This window comes from Sinocyclocheilus rhinocerous, unplaced genomic scaffold, assembly GCF_001515625.1.
Source record: "Sinocyclocheilus rhinocerous isolate Xijiao unplaced genomic scaffold, SAMN03320098_v1.1 scaffold19, whole genome shotgun sequence".
NCBI classification, from domain to species: domain Eukaryota; kingdom Metazoa; phylum Chordata; class Actinopteri; order Cypriniformes; family Cyprinidae; genus Sinocyclocheilus; species Sinocyclocheilus rhinocerous.
The window spans coordinates 1,783,715-1,798,089 of record NW_015638975.1 but is presented as its reverse complement, the minus strand read 5'-3'; the positions used below and the strand labels follow the sequence as shown (position 1 = coordinate 1,798,089).

The 14,375-nt window shown below is 37.9% G+C and overlaps 1 protein-coding gene across 4 annotated transcripts in view; it reads left to right on the top strand.

The window, feature by feature from the left end:
• ccdc102a (coiled-coil domain containing 102A) overlaps positions 1 to 14,375 on the top strand; it is an 87,571-nt gene that overhangs the window by 62,025 nt on the left and 11,171 nt on the right. For 2 of the 4 annotated variants that reach the window (XM_016565963.1, XM_016565965.1), the window contains one exon: positions 7,602 to 9,136. In XM_016565963.1, the coding sequence (XP_016421449.1) occupies positions 7,602 to 7,743 (142 nt within the window). In that variant the 3' untranslated portion in view covers positions 7,744 to 9,136. Of the gene's footprint in view, positions 1 to 3,847; positions 3,911 to 7,601; positions 9,137 to 14,375 lie in introns of those variants that run through there. The other 2 variants (XR_001641152.1, XM_016565968.1) reach the window with 2 other exon arrangements.

The following is a 14,375-nucleotide window of genomic DNA, read 5'->3' as shown; positions in this document are numbered from 1 at the left end:
ACTGCTGTTCCTGAAACCACGCTTTCTTTCTTTGCGTGCACATTTGGGCGGCGTTATGCTAATATTTCCACATAGTGACGTAGACATGTGGGGGCGTGTTAGAACGAGCCGTTTTAGGTAGGCGTGGTTGACTCTTAGCTTTTATAAAGAATATCTCTTTGGATTTGAGACTTTAGTCTTTGCAACTTTACAGATCTTCTTTATGCACCAAGAGCTTGTAACACTCCAAAGAGAAAGAAAAACTTGCTTTAATAAATAATGCATGGCCGCTTAGAACTTCGAAGTAATAGAGAGCGCGTCACCTGCCTCAAGATCTTTTACTGTTTGCACTCCGATTGAGGCACATAAGCAAACAAACATACATTTATTTACCTATTTGTCACCTATATCTTATTCCTATCTTATAATAGCACCTGCCTCTCAGTCTGTTTACACTCCAATTGATGCACGTGACAATACAGAAAATGCTGCTACTCCTACTCTGCCTGCCCTAGATGAGACTTCACTTTACACCAATCGGATCTAGGTGCAGCTGTCACAGAACATGCCACAGCCAAGGTGAATTAATAAAATCATGTGCAGCAATCGCAGTGTCCTGTGGCTGTACACAGTGAGAGATCTTGAGACTTGCGCAACGTAAGTAAATATAAAATTATATAAAATATAAAGTAAGGTGAAAAATGGGTAAATAAATATAGATTGGCACTGTTCTGTTTGCTTACGTGGATCAATCGGAGTGCAAACAGTAAAAAAAAAATCTTGAGGCAGGTGTGACGCGCTCTATTACAGATTAAAAGAAAGGAATAAAATGTACTGTAATAAGTAATTGCACTGTCTGTTTACTCACTTGCATCAATCGGAGTGAGAGAAACAGTGAGAGATGTTGAGACAGGCAGGCCCGGATTAGGAATTCAGAGGCCCCTGGACACAATGTCTTGTCGGGCCCCCCCACATCCACACTCACACTCACACTCACACACACACACACACGTACACAATCAAGGTTTTAAATGATAGGGTACTATTTGTTGGAAACACCTCTTGCTTATACAGGATTTAGCCTACACTCACAGGTTACAGCCTATGATCGCATCCTCTATCATACAGGATTTACATCACATGATTGCAACAATGCTTTCCTGGACCAGCAGCAATCTTTGCAACAAGTGTAAATAGTAATTATGCTATCTGTACTTTATATTGGCAGATACTATTTGCACCTCAGTATTTTTGTATATTAACAGAATAATAACATAGAAACTCATTCATGAAACTTGCGGAAATATGTGAGTAAATTCAAAGTAATCTGCCCGTAAAACAGACCTTCCCGAAAATTCTCCTCCAGATTCACAAACGCTTCATAAACATCAGATTTGATAGTTAAACATGTGTATGTGAATGAATTCCAATCATTCGTAAATAGGGCGCGTGTGCACGCTCGTTCACAATAAACATAATCCCCGCCTATGAATTACAGCTACGTAAATTACGTGTCCAGGAACACAGTGGAATATTCTGGACTCCCTTCTGAGGTTTGGCTCCAGTATATTTCATAAATTCAAAAAAAACAAACAAACAAAAAGACTAATAAAATATCCATATTTCAAACGTAATAAACACTTTTCTATCACTTCCGCCATCTGTTATACGCGGAAGCCGTCCAGGCGGATGACGTAATATGTTGGCGTTGCGTGATTATTGACGAGCAAGGAGACAAAACAAAACGTCGGTCACAAATTAGAAGCACAAAACGAGGATTTGTAAAGAAAAATGTCAGAGGATTTCGATATAAGCCAAGAGGAGACTGGTTTTCCTTTGCTAAAGTAAGGAAACTTTGTTTCCTTTGCTCCTGCATTTTCCAGAGGCGCGCCCACGACACATGCGTCCTACGTCATCCGCCTGAACGTCTTCCGCATACCACAGTCAGCGGAAGTGAGAAAATGGCCTGTGCCCATAATGCCCATTGGATAATTCGGCCATGGAGACAGGTGAAAAGCGTTTGGTAATAGTGAATATTGACCTATTGTGCGTACTGTTGTTGCTCCCACTGTTAGCAGGGGATAATCACTGCATTTGGGGTAAAAAAGACAGAATTATGTATTGTGCCAAGAAGGTTGTCTGTTCCATATGGAAAACGCAATTGAAAATACAATTTGCAATTCCTTTTGAAAAAAGTCCTGAATATTCTTCCATGTTTAAGGAATAAGTGTTTAAAAACACAGTTGCACTTTCATTGCTAAATGATGTAATACAAAATGTGTTTACAGTGTTTTTTCAGAAAGATGCAGTGGTAACCTTAACATTTTATTTTATGATTTAACATTTGTAAATGGTCTAAAGCAAAAATATTTTAGAGCTCATAATTTGTTTAAAAATATAACATTAATGAATAAATCAGTACATCAAATTATTTAAATTAATTGTCATGTTTGTGATTATTTTTTTTTTTGTTCATGTAAGCTATAGCTTCTGACCTTTAAATCAAAACATACTCATGATTTTATAGCATCAATTACTGCTTTATTTAATCAGAAACACAGTCTAAATATTATTTGTGCATTTTGCTTTCATTTTATTAGAAGTAGGCCAACAGCGCCCCCTACGGAATTAAAACACCTTACCAAACGGGCATTAGGACCCGGGGGAGACTGCCGCTGCATGTGCTATTACTGTTTACGCTATCACACACGGAACGGGTAATTCTGTACGTGCATTCTCAGTTTAAATGCAGTGATCCAAAACAGTGAATCCAGTCACCATTCAGGCAAAACTTTGCTCAAAGAATGAGCCACAATGCTGGTGTGATATAATTGCACTGTTGACGTGATCTCATCGCTAGCACACCCTGAGCACATGTGAGTTAATATATTCCTCTTATCGGAAAGACATATCGGCATAATTTTTCATATCGGGCCGATGCCGATATTTACATTTAAAGCCATTATCGGCCGATTCCGATATTGATTTAACTATATAAATATTTATAAAATACTGTGCTTAAGCTTAGGGATTTGAACAAACCCCTAACCCCAAGTATGAGCAATAACAATTCTATTCATATTCTGTTTGCTCAAAAACTTGAAGCACTCTGCTGGGAATAAAGGTTGCTCAATATGCTGTCAGCAAGTGCCATACATCACAGTGAAAGTGAAGGAGTTGAAGAAAGGATGAGAACAATCAGACCGCCCCTCTGAGAGTTGGGCCAGGGTTCAGCACTATCGGAGCAGGCCATGGGTGGATAGGGCGACAGATGGAGCTGAGCGCTTGTCCAAGTTGTCATGGAAACAGAGGATGGTCTAGAGGCTGATTTGGAGTAAGGGTTGTCAAGGTGACAGGAGAAGGCTGGAAATGACAGTATTAAGGAACTGATAGTGCTTCAGTCGTTGAGTTGACTTGGAGTTCATAGCCGTATCTGATGCCACAGGAAGTTCAGAGTCACATCTTTTCCCAGCTGGCTCTGACTCCGCCCAGTTTATGCCCTGGAGCCAGAATACCATAAACAACAATATTTGCAGTGGACACGCAGAAGAGGATCAGATCTCATGATTGAGGTTGGCTCCTCTAACAGGGTGAACTCGCCAGGCGTCCTGCTCGTAGCAGCTCTGTCTGTCTGTTAGTCTCGCAGCATGAGACGGCAGCTCTCCTCAGCCCACCAGCAGCATCATTTGGCACCCCCACTGTGCCTATTTCCTTCTTTCTTCATTGGAGAGCTGTGAACTCAGTCTCTCATCTTGTTCACCCTTAGTGGCTCGTTGTCGTTCTCTCTACTTGTTGTTGTTGTCGTCCTTGTTCTAATTTGCTCTTTTTATTCATGTCTCTCTGTCTCTTTCTCTCTCACTCTCTCTAGATGGTAATTGACTGTATGTGCTTCAGTCTATAATCATAAATGTGGTGTGTAAATCGATATATGAGAGCAGACAATGCTCCGAAGCCCTGCAGGAAGTAGAGCAGCCTGCCAGGTCTGCGTGCACACCCAGCCGTGTCACGTATGCCATATGCGTTGAACTTTTTGTTGCCTGTGTATGTTGATTGTAACCCTCATGGTCTGTTTGGAGTTCGAAATACCACAGGTCTCTTCAAGTAGCTTAAACAATGTACATTACTTAAAGTGATAATTCACCTGGAAATGCAAATTCTGTCATCATTTACTTACCCTAATGTCATTCTAATGTCAAAATACTTTCTTCTGTGGAACAGCCAAACAGATTCGGTGACCACTGATTTGACAATTGTATAAGAAAAAACAAAAACAGTGAGACATTTCTTACAATATCTTATTTTATGTTCCACAGAAGAAAGTCGTACAGGTTTGTAATGACATGAGGGTAAGCAAATGATGACAGAATTTGCAGTTTTGGGTGACCTGTCCCTTTAACATTGCAGTGCGAGGTTGATCTCTTATGGCTTTTCTTATGACTGGTAGTACATTTAAACTTTATAATGTAATTTAAACATTCCCCATGAAAAAATGTTACATCATATCTGTTAATTTATGTATATGCAGGGAAAAATGTCATATACTTAGATTTATATAGTTGTAGATACAATACACTCCTGCCAGTAGTCTGTGGATTTGTTTTAATGTATTTTCTAGTGTTTTTGCTGATGTAAAACTGACTAAAAGAGAGAATGTCACTTCTCTGAATAACAGTCAACTTTCTGAAATGTGCATGTCCACTTTGATACAATAAAAAGGTACAATATTATATTCCCACTTGGTTTTAATTAGGTCAGAGGAGCATATTAAATTCAACATGAAATGGCCTTTATGAACCATTTTACATCAATAATGTGAAGTATTTTCTGGTGAAACAGGACATGCAATAAGAAAAAAAGGTGGTGCTTAACTGTATTGTGAATAGTGGTCTCTGTTAGGTATTTAGATGGAAACTGTTGAAATACAAATTGGTTTGATAAAATCGGCTAAAGGAAAATTATTTCAGAGGCATAATTAGTTGCAATTTAAAGTGGGATCAAGGACGTATGTAAAGAAAAGAAATGGGGTCAAATTTCATTTTGTGTTGACTTTAAAAGAATTGAAAGTAAAATAATGTTTATTTCGAAAACTACAATTAATATTTTTTACATGTACAGCGTGTACATGTAGCAGAACATGAGGGTTAAGCAGGGTTTGTTAACATCACAGAGGTCAGGGGTGGGATACAGATGAAAGTGTGTGTGTGTGTGTGTGTGTGTGTGTGTGTGTGTGTGTGAGAGACAGTGTTAATTCTCTGTAAAGCACTTTGTAGACCTGATAGCTTACAAGCTCTGAGGAATGTGCCAGATATGGTTCTCTGTGGAGGAATGAGCTAGACGGAGGCATGTTGATGGGGCTTTGCATGAGAGAGATCTGATCTAGAGAGCTGATGGTATGTTTCTGTGCAGCTTTAATGTAGCTCACCAGTTGTGTTCTTATCTGAGTTTCCAGACATTAAAAGGCAAGCACTTAAAGCACACCTCCACTGACTGACAGGCAACTCATCAGCTCTGTGAGGGAACGGCACAGTATTTCTTCATTATTTTGTACTAGCTTGTGGGGGAGGAGAAGAGGGAGATATATTAATAAATATATCAAACAAAGGATAATGAAAATGTCTTTGGTGTAGAATGGGATTATCATGCATGTGACATTGGTGTCGTGATTTCACAGTTGCTGTGTCTGACTGACATGTTCTTTATTGTACATGTCTCTGTGCCAGTAATGTCGGGGTAGAACAATTACATAGCCACTTGACTATTGGTCACATTGGGTTTCCTTTGGTTTGGTAGTGCAGAAGTCAATTCCATACTCTAATCATGGTGTAGCATTTTACATCAAAACAGGATAGATAATATCATGCCAGAGGGTCTACATTTATTCTTTGCCCCATGATAAAATTGAAGAATAAAAGGCTAGCAGAGTTGCTGATCGCAGCTCAGGAATTGTAAATGGGTAATTGACATGAATAGTCAAGCAGTGACAGCATATACGTGAAAAATTTAAGGGGGTCTGAATACTTTCCGTACCCACTGTATATATATATGATCTACAGAGTTAGTCACATGGCATTTTCATCTCTGGCAATGAGCTTTAAAAAAACACAATAATAAAAAAATGACAGAAAAATATGTATATTTAAATTTGACATTTTAAATAATTATCTCCATGTTGTTTGTCTCTCAGCCAAATGCTAAAATATTCATGGACTGTCAGATAAAGCCTGAAGACATGAGTCAGTGTGTGGGCTCAACAGAAAATCTTTTTTGTTTCACTGTTTGTGTGTGTCTCTGTATTTATGATCTCTAGTGTAAATTGCAGCCTTGTTAAGCTTTGGACTCAAAAAGCTTTTAGCCTCTGTGAGTGAGGCACTGTGGTCAAAACGGTGTAATGTGTAATTTAGCAGTGTTTAGTGTTTCCTGGCAGTAGGTCCCTCTTCTGCGGAGGATCCTGGGCCCTTATATGCACTTATTTGCCCCTGAGAGGCAAGAAGCTTTTCATCTGTTCAGTTATGCAAACACTAATAATATAGTGAGTCATCAGCTGTTCAAAGACAAGAGGAGGGGTTTTTCTCTCCCTTCTTTTCTAGCATCAACCTCTTGTTCTTTTTCTGTAGTTTTTGTTGTTGTGATTGTTTTACCTTGCCTATTTACGCTGCCAGCACTTCAATAGCCAGGAAATGTTTTACTGACATGCCACAAGGCCATTATTTCCTTACAATTACATCACAAACGTACAACTGCAGTACCTGAAAAGAATAGAGACACAAAGCAGAATGAGCGAGACTGAAAGAAAAAGGATGGGCATGAAAAAAATAGAAGGAACGGAAAGGGTGTTGTCATTAAGAACTGTGTGTACCGATGACCAGCTGTTTGTGTTTGCCGTTTTAATACTCTCAAATATTCAGATATCTTATGAATCATTGTGAAAACAAAGATTTATTCTATGCAACTTCCCACTGGTTACTCATTCTGAGCTATTTTGCATTTGCACAGATAAAGAGAGCAACTCTGTTTTAACATTGAACATATGAACATTTTGCCAGTGTTTATTTTCTGATGCAGCATTGACCTCAGCAAGCTAAACTGATGCATTTTATTGATCTATTAGCATGTATTAATATTGTTTGTCAGTGGTTGTCGTGCCAGCAATAATGGAGGATGTACAGTTACTTTGATTACCAGAACTCCTGTTTGTTTGTTTGTTTCTGATTTCTTGTTCCTGTTCTAATAGATGAAACCAAGAATCAGCCAAAATCTCATTGCTTAGAATTACTTAAAGTGCTTAAGCTGCATTTAAAATGTATGAACTGTATTAAAATAAATAATCTACTATGAAATCAACAGTGACAAATGATGCTAGACCTTTTCTCAGGCTTTCTGCTGTCATTTTTTAAAAATTAAACTTTTGTGAAATGTTTTGCTTGAGAATTCTATGTACGTACACATGAAAATTGTATGTTCAATCTAATGCATTGACTTTACATTTAGTGTGGCTTAGGTCCACATATATACTTTTTGATACACCTGGTTTCTCATTCTTTCTCTCTTTCCTTTTCCCTTTTTTCTTTCTTTCTTTCCTTATTATTTATTTGTTTATTTATGTGTTTATTTTTTGGGGTAAGGCTAAGGCGTCAGCAGAATCCCGGCCTCTTTGGCAAGATGAGGACATCAGCTTCATCTCGTTTTGTGCCTGAGGACGCAGACGCCCCCCCTAGCGACCCAGATGAAGATGAGGAAGAAGAACTGCAGCTCCAGATCCCCTAAACTGTTCGCTTCAGACCTGGGAGTGTACGAAAGACTCAAAGATCGCACCCGAGCATTTCACCTTCCCCTTCATTTCATCTCTCAGCTGAATCCAGAAGAGGACACACACTTCACAGCCCTCAGTAGACAGATAAACACAACGATTTTTCAGTAAAAAAAGTGTGTGCCAGGGCCAAGACAGTGCTTTAAACTAAAATCTGCTTGTGTCTCCACCAATATATTGCTGGTTATAGTCCAAGATGGCACATAGATGATCAATATAAATATAACATGGTTCATAGACCATTGTTAGACCAAGTTGTTGGAAACCTATGACTTTTGAGGGTCATATGAGCACTAAAAAGCCCCTTTGATGCTCTTAGAATGCACATGGTATAGTGATAAGCGCACAGATGCATTGGAACACACAGTTCAAGCCTGAAAAAAGCCAGTTGTAACTGGAAATAAATTGACATGGTCTGGACAAATCACATTACATTCCCATCTCTTATCTGGCCTACAAAAGCACCCATGCGTCCATACAGTACCTCTGTGTTTCTGCTTCATGTACTGTTTACATGCGTGTTCCTTGCCTCCTCTTTTTCATCACCTGCATTATCATTTTTTCTTGTCACCCTTTCATTTCAATTGTTCCCTTTTGCTCTTCCCATTCATTTTGATTTCTTATTTAATCTTTTGTCAGCCCTCCCACACATCCTTATGCCTTAACACCAACTCTCACATCAATATTCAAAACAACCCATTCAGAACATGATGATTATGTTTCCTGTGTCTGGGGAACAATTCATTTCTGCTGTACTGTTACTGAAGAGGCAGACAACTGCTTTGTTTTTTGCCAGTAGTCCTGTTTTAATTGTCCCAAAGTTTTTCTTGGTGACCACATAAATGTGTTTCTGTCTTTGCAGTGGAGGTCTTGTTTTATATAGGAAGTAGGGAGGGGGGATCACGGGTAGTTTGTGAACGAGTCGTTTGGTTTCTTATTAAATATATACAAGAATAATTGCTTTCCCCTTTTGCATTTCAACCCGTTGAAAGGGACCGGCGCATTTAGCAAATGTTCTGTTAAAAAGATTTTTAAGCAATATTATACTGTCTACATCTGCAGTGGGGACCAATACTGACTCATCTTCAACTGGGACATTTGTACTGGTCATATTAAAGTATTTATCAGATGTTTGTTTTTTACTTAAGTGGCCTGTATTACAGTTTTTGTATTTGTTTGTGTTTGTATTTTTCCTCTATAAATGTTAAGTGTATATACAGTAAATATTGGCTGTGCGACTGTTATTTAGTGTCAAATGTGTGTGATTTAATCAACATTGAGTTTGATTGTGTGTAAAAGCAGAACGTAAAGGAATAGTTCGCCAAAAAATAAAATAAAAATGTCATTAACTCCCAAACCTGTGTGACTGACTTTGTTCTGCAACTCTCAGAAGATATTTCGAATAAAGTTTTTGTACATATAATCAAAGTCAGTGGGATCCAAAATATCTTTCAATGCATGGACATAAAAACATCAAGATATTCTTCAAAATGTCTTCTTTTGTGTTTCACATAAGAAGGAATGCATACATGTTTGGAACAACATAGTGAATAAATGACAATTGCTCAATGAACTATCACTTTAAAGTCACCATTAAATTAAAATGAACAATTACTTTTTATGGAATATTGCAGTGTTTTTTACTACAATATTTTTATGGAATATTGCAATTTATTATGAATTATGTATCTATGCCCAATTTTTTTTAATTCATGTGTCCTTGTAATCATTAATCAAAAACGCTCACATGAGATTAGAAATTGGCAAACAATCCAATCAACTCCAAATGTACCAAATCATCTTTTCTCCGGTCCTACAATTGTTTTTTTGTTTTTTTTTGAAAAGCTGCTTCACTCAGATACACCCCACAATACTAAAGAAAAGACGATCGCAATTTTGTTTCATGCCAACTTTAACTAAAATCTCACAGCTGACTGCACCTTTCTAGGGACGCTGTTCCTCTCGGTGACATCTTCATAATAACAATCTCTTAAAAGCTTTCTCAGACACTTTGAGTATGTGTGCCGTGTTCGCAATGATAATTAATTACAATGCAGGCAGTGTTATGCTTGAATTGGTCTTCTTTCAGACACGCTTCAGCAACCAAAGATGACCCCAGGACTGATATCTTTCTTTACATGTCTCTGTGTTCTTAGTGGTTTGAAATGTGTTGCGTGCTAAGATTAGCTGGTTATTGTTGAGAGGATTCAGATCCTTCAGTCCAACCTCACGCCAGTTTCATTTAGTTTTTTAAGTGGTTTATTCAGGAGAACGTGATTTATATAGCTGAGCAGACTCCAAACAAATGTTTTTTTTGTTTTTTTTTTACTTTGCAGAAGACATTTACACACTGCTCTTTGCAGATGCAGCCAGAAACTAAAGTCCCTAGAGACCTATTATTTTGTGTGTTTAAATATACGTTTAAACTGCATCAGGTTTTGTTCTGGTTCAATGGATATTTTGGCTATTACTGAGGCTTTGAGGAACTTCCTGGGCCATTATAATGATGATAGTGCAGAGACCGAGCAGCTTTAGCATCCAATGGCCAACATGATGTACATCTTAATATATTTTATTCCCTATTTTCACTTTTCTTACCTTGTTTAACTTCTAAAATCTTCACTTAAGCTCATCTCCAGTACCTCTCTGTCTCCTCCACCCATGTATGACAGATGCTGACAGAGTCTTTCCGTGCCACTGAAGGAGAAGAGACGAGGTGTTAACTTTTTTGCTACCTAATGTAGTGTGTCCTCAGTTCTACCTGCACTTATGGTTAATGTAGCAAGTCATAATCTGAAGCAGGCAAAGACTAAAATAACATCCTTACTCCTTCCCGGGCCCTTTAACGGCCTCCAATTATCCACATCTCAAACCTGTCGAGGAATAAGCGCTTCCGTGGAAGCAAAATTCAATATTGACATCTGGAGACCTCGAGTGTGACGGCTCAAAAGTGTGCATGCAACGAGAACGGTATAGTAATATCTATAGAGATGAACAATGTTTCCCCACCGAGTGTCTAGAACACACTTATAGTACTGCTTTACCACATTGACACTTAGTATAGACTGTCAGCAGGCTGTGGAGGGAACTGTGCTGAATGTAATGAAATACAGCATGTATAGCCTACATAAGCTGTCTTTGTCTAGCTCTGCCCTCCTCCATGTAATATTTGGTCATACATCTTATATGGAATTACCAGAATTAAGAAAATTGAAATCTTCTTAATCTGTGTATTTTAATGCAGCTTTTCTGAAGAAAATGTGAGTGGTGCTTGGGATACTCACTACAGCATTGCTGAGGTAGTTGCTAGCGTATCGCTATGTGGTTGCTAAGGTATTCTGAGTGTTTATGCAGTTGCTAGGTGGTTCCTTATTGACACAAGTCCCACCCCTTGTGTCTATGATATTCTTCTTCTCCTACAATACGAGTCTATGAGATTTTTTGCCTGTTTGTTCTATTCTTCGCCAGGTGAAAACTGCAAGTCTGAAAAGTAATACCACACCTCTCCTCAACAACTGTACTTTTTGAGGTATCTTTCATGACTATAGTAATGGCTAGAGAGGAGACATAGCCTACTACAGAATAACACAATGTCCAAGACATTTTCTCATTTACTCAACCTCATGTTGTTCAAACCCTTTATGACTTTTTGAGAAATGTCTCAGTCCATACAGTCAAGGAAGTCAGTGATATCAACATTATACAAAATATCTTCTTTGGGTCCTGCAGAAGAAAGTCGTACAGGTTTGGAACGAGTAAATGGTGAATAAATGATCATTTCTGGCTGACCTGTCCCTTTAAATGTGAATACTGGAATTCCAGATGCTGAAAAAAATCTATTTACAGTCACATTCGCTCTTATGTCATATCCGTATTAGAAAATGTCAAGCGAAAGGAGATCTGTGTGTGCGGCTGAGAACAATGTGTGTTGAGGAGAAAATGAATGGTAATTTAAGCTTCTAACAATACGAGCCATATCATGGTAAAAGTGCAATACGTTCTGATTCAGAAATACAATATTTTTTTCTTTTTTTGGATGGGTTAATTTGCACCTCAAGTTGCAACACTCTTAACAATCCTCAGATTTCCAATTTATTCTGGTTTCCTGGGCTGTCTTTATAGCATTGCTGAACATATGCTTGCAAAATAGCTGGATATTTACAAATACTCTGACTTACTTGAATATCCAGTACTTTTCCTCCATAGTTAAGGACTGTATTTCTATGATTCTCAGTCACACAAGGAAGGAGTTAATCAATGACCTCCCCGGTACCTGAGCAAACTGTGAAAATGACAAATTAGACCTTAAAAATGTGTTATGCCTTTAAGACGCATGCAAATTTACCACCCACAGAAAGTTTTTAAATGTCACCATTTGTCCTTTTCGTGACAGTTCTTATATTAGCAGGTGTCGTCACCGCTGAGACTGCACACCTATGGTGAAATCCAGATGTTGTACTGAAGGCAGCATGCTCACTTACACCCATGACTCATTCACAGGATCGTTTCAAGAAGGTGTAGAGTGTTTACATAATAAAGGTTACACATCAGGGCCGTGAATATATTAAAGCCATCTGTGTTTAAAAGCCAGTGGATTTAAAGAGACAGGAACCTAAAAGTCTTTGCAGTGTGACCTAATAGTCAACAATTATTAACTTCAATTAAATTGTCAAATTAGAAGACAATATGTTTTACTAATAAAAATAATTTAAATTTGTACATCCCAGTAAATGATCGTGCCGCTATTATATACTTTTATTCAATTTTGACAGTAGCTAAATAGCAGCACTGCTGTTTGTCAGTAGCATAGGTTCATCTGATTTCAAGGTAAGTTCTCGCTCTCTTCTTTAACACCCCAACTCCAGCCTCTCCCTCGCATATTGTACTGGAAAATCATTCAGATGGCCTTTTCTTTCATGTAGCATTGGAAAGTCTGATTCATTCAGAGCATCAGTTTGAACTTTGCCCTCTATGTATTGGAAAGTATGATTCATTCAAGCCAGCAGTTAATTCAGACAGTTCAAGTAAATAAATATGTTGACAAAACAATGATCAACCTATTCAAGTCCATGTACTATAAACTGTATTTTGACTCGGTTCGGGTGCTTTTATAGTATTTACTATAACTGCACCTGTTCAAATTTGACACTGAGATCATACATTCAAAACCCCTCATTTCTTTTGTACTAAATGATAAATTTTTTAAATGTATAAAAATTTATTTAATAATCAGTTTAATTTATTTTTTCATTTATAAATATATACTGTATTAAAAAAGTAACTAGTGTTTTTCTTCTCAAAAACGGTCAACACCGGTAAGGGGGAAACATGGTGTTCTGTTTTTAATCTAAGAACTAATCTAGAATGTGCAAAAGATCGACAAAATTAACCTATTGGACATGGGCACAAAAAGCTGCGATTCCATCAGTTTGATTAAAAAATTGATTAATTTTTCCAATTAAAAGGAACCGCTCTTAATTACTGAAGCTATAGGTGAATACAAGCTCAGAGTGCTGCTATTGTTCTAGGATGCTAATGAGAAAACGCAAATTCAGATTGCCCAATTGCTTACAAGCCAAGAAGATTAGAGCTAGTAATTAAACTCTTGTCCTCCATATTAGGCAGTTGAGTCCAAACAGCTTTAAACTGTTTTGTGGAGTCCTTCATGACTGCAATTATTGTTCCATCACTCATTTTATTTTGGGAAAGATAGTTTGTTCCTTTTTCGATGAACAAAAAAATATTTCTGTCTAATGTCTGTCCCTGTACTGAGAGAGACAAGCTGAAACAAGTGAACATGACAGGCTCATCAGCTGGAATCTCCATCATGACTCTAACGGTGAGTGTGCAAACCTGTCAATTTCAAATGACACACCTGATGCTAACCTTGACAGGCCGGAGAAATAGAAAATAAACAGTTGTTTCACAGACAATAGGAATTTTGTCCCCCCTCTCTTATTTAAATTCCCTTCTCTCTCTTAACTATCGCAGAGCTGTCTTTCAGAGCGAAGACATTTGACAACAGAGAGACACCTTGTAAGCTTCCACCGGTGCAGACGTTATTTCCTCCATATCTCTCCCCAGCACGCCGTGAGAGTTAAGAGATAGCATAGCACCAAGTCTGTGGGAGAAAGAGCGAATTAGATAACAGATTCTCAAATATCACTTGCTTGTAAAGCAGAAAGTCTTTTGATATTCATCTCACGGTCAGCTGTCATTTCAGAATGCATGTCTCTGGAGGCTGGTTGGTGTGGGCAGAGTGTATCTACCACTTGTTTTGCTTGTTTTATGTAATGGCTGTTCTCAGGTATCTGTGGTGTATCTGTCATTCTATTACAGCTACACAAGAAATCATGAGAGATAATGGGCAGGATGCTAATAATCCTTACCTTGTTTGCTGAAGTTATCTGGCCAAGCCACAGATTTGCCACACATTGTTGCTTTAGGCAAAGTGTGTTAATGGTTAATGCATGAATTCTGTATATATACATGTATTTATCTTTACATATGCTCCTCAAATATAAAAGCCTTCAAATATATACTTTATGTAATTTTTTTATTAATATTTTTATTTAGCATGGATGTTTTA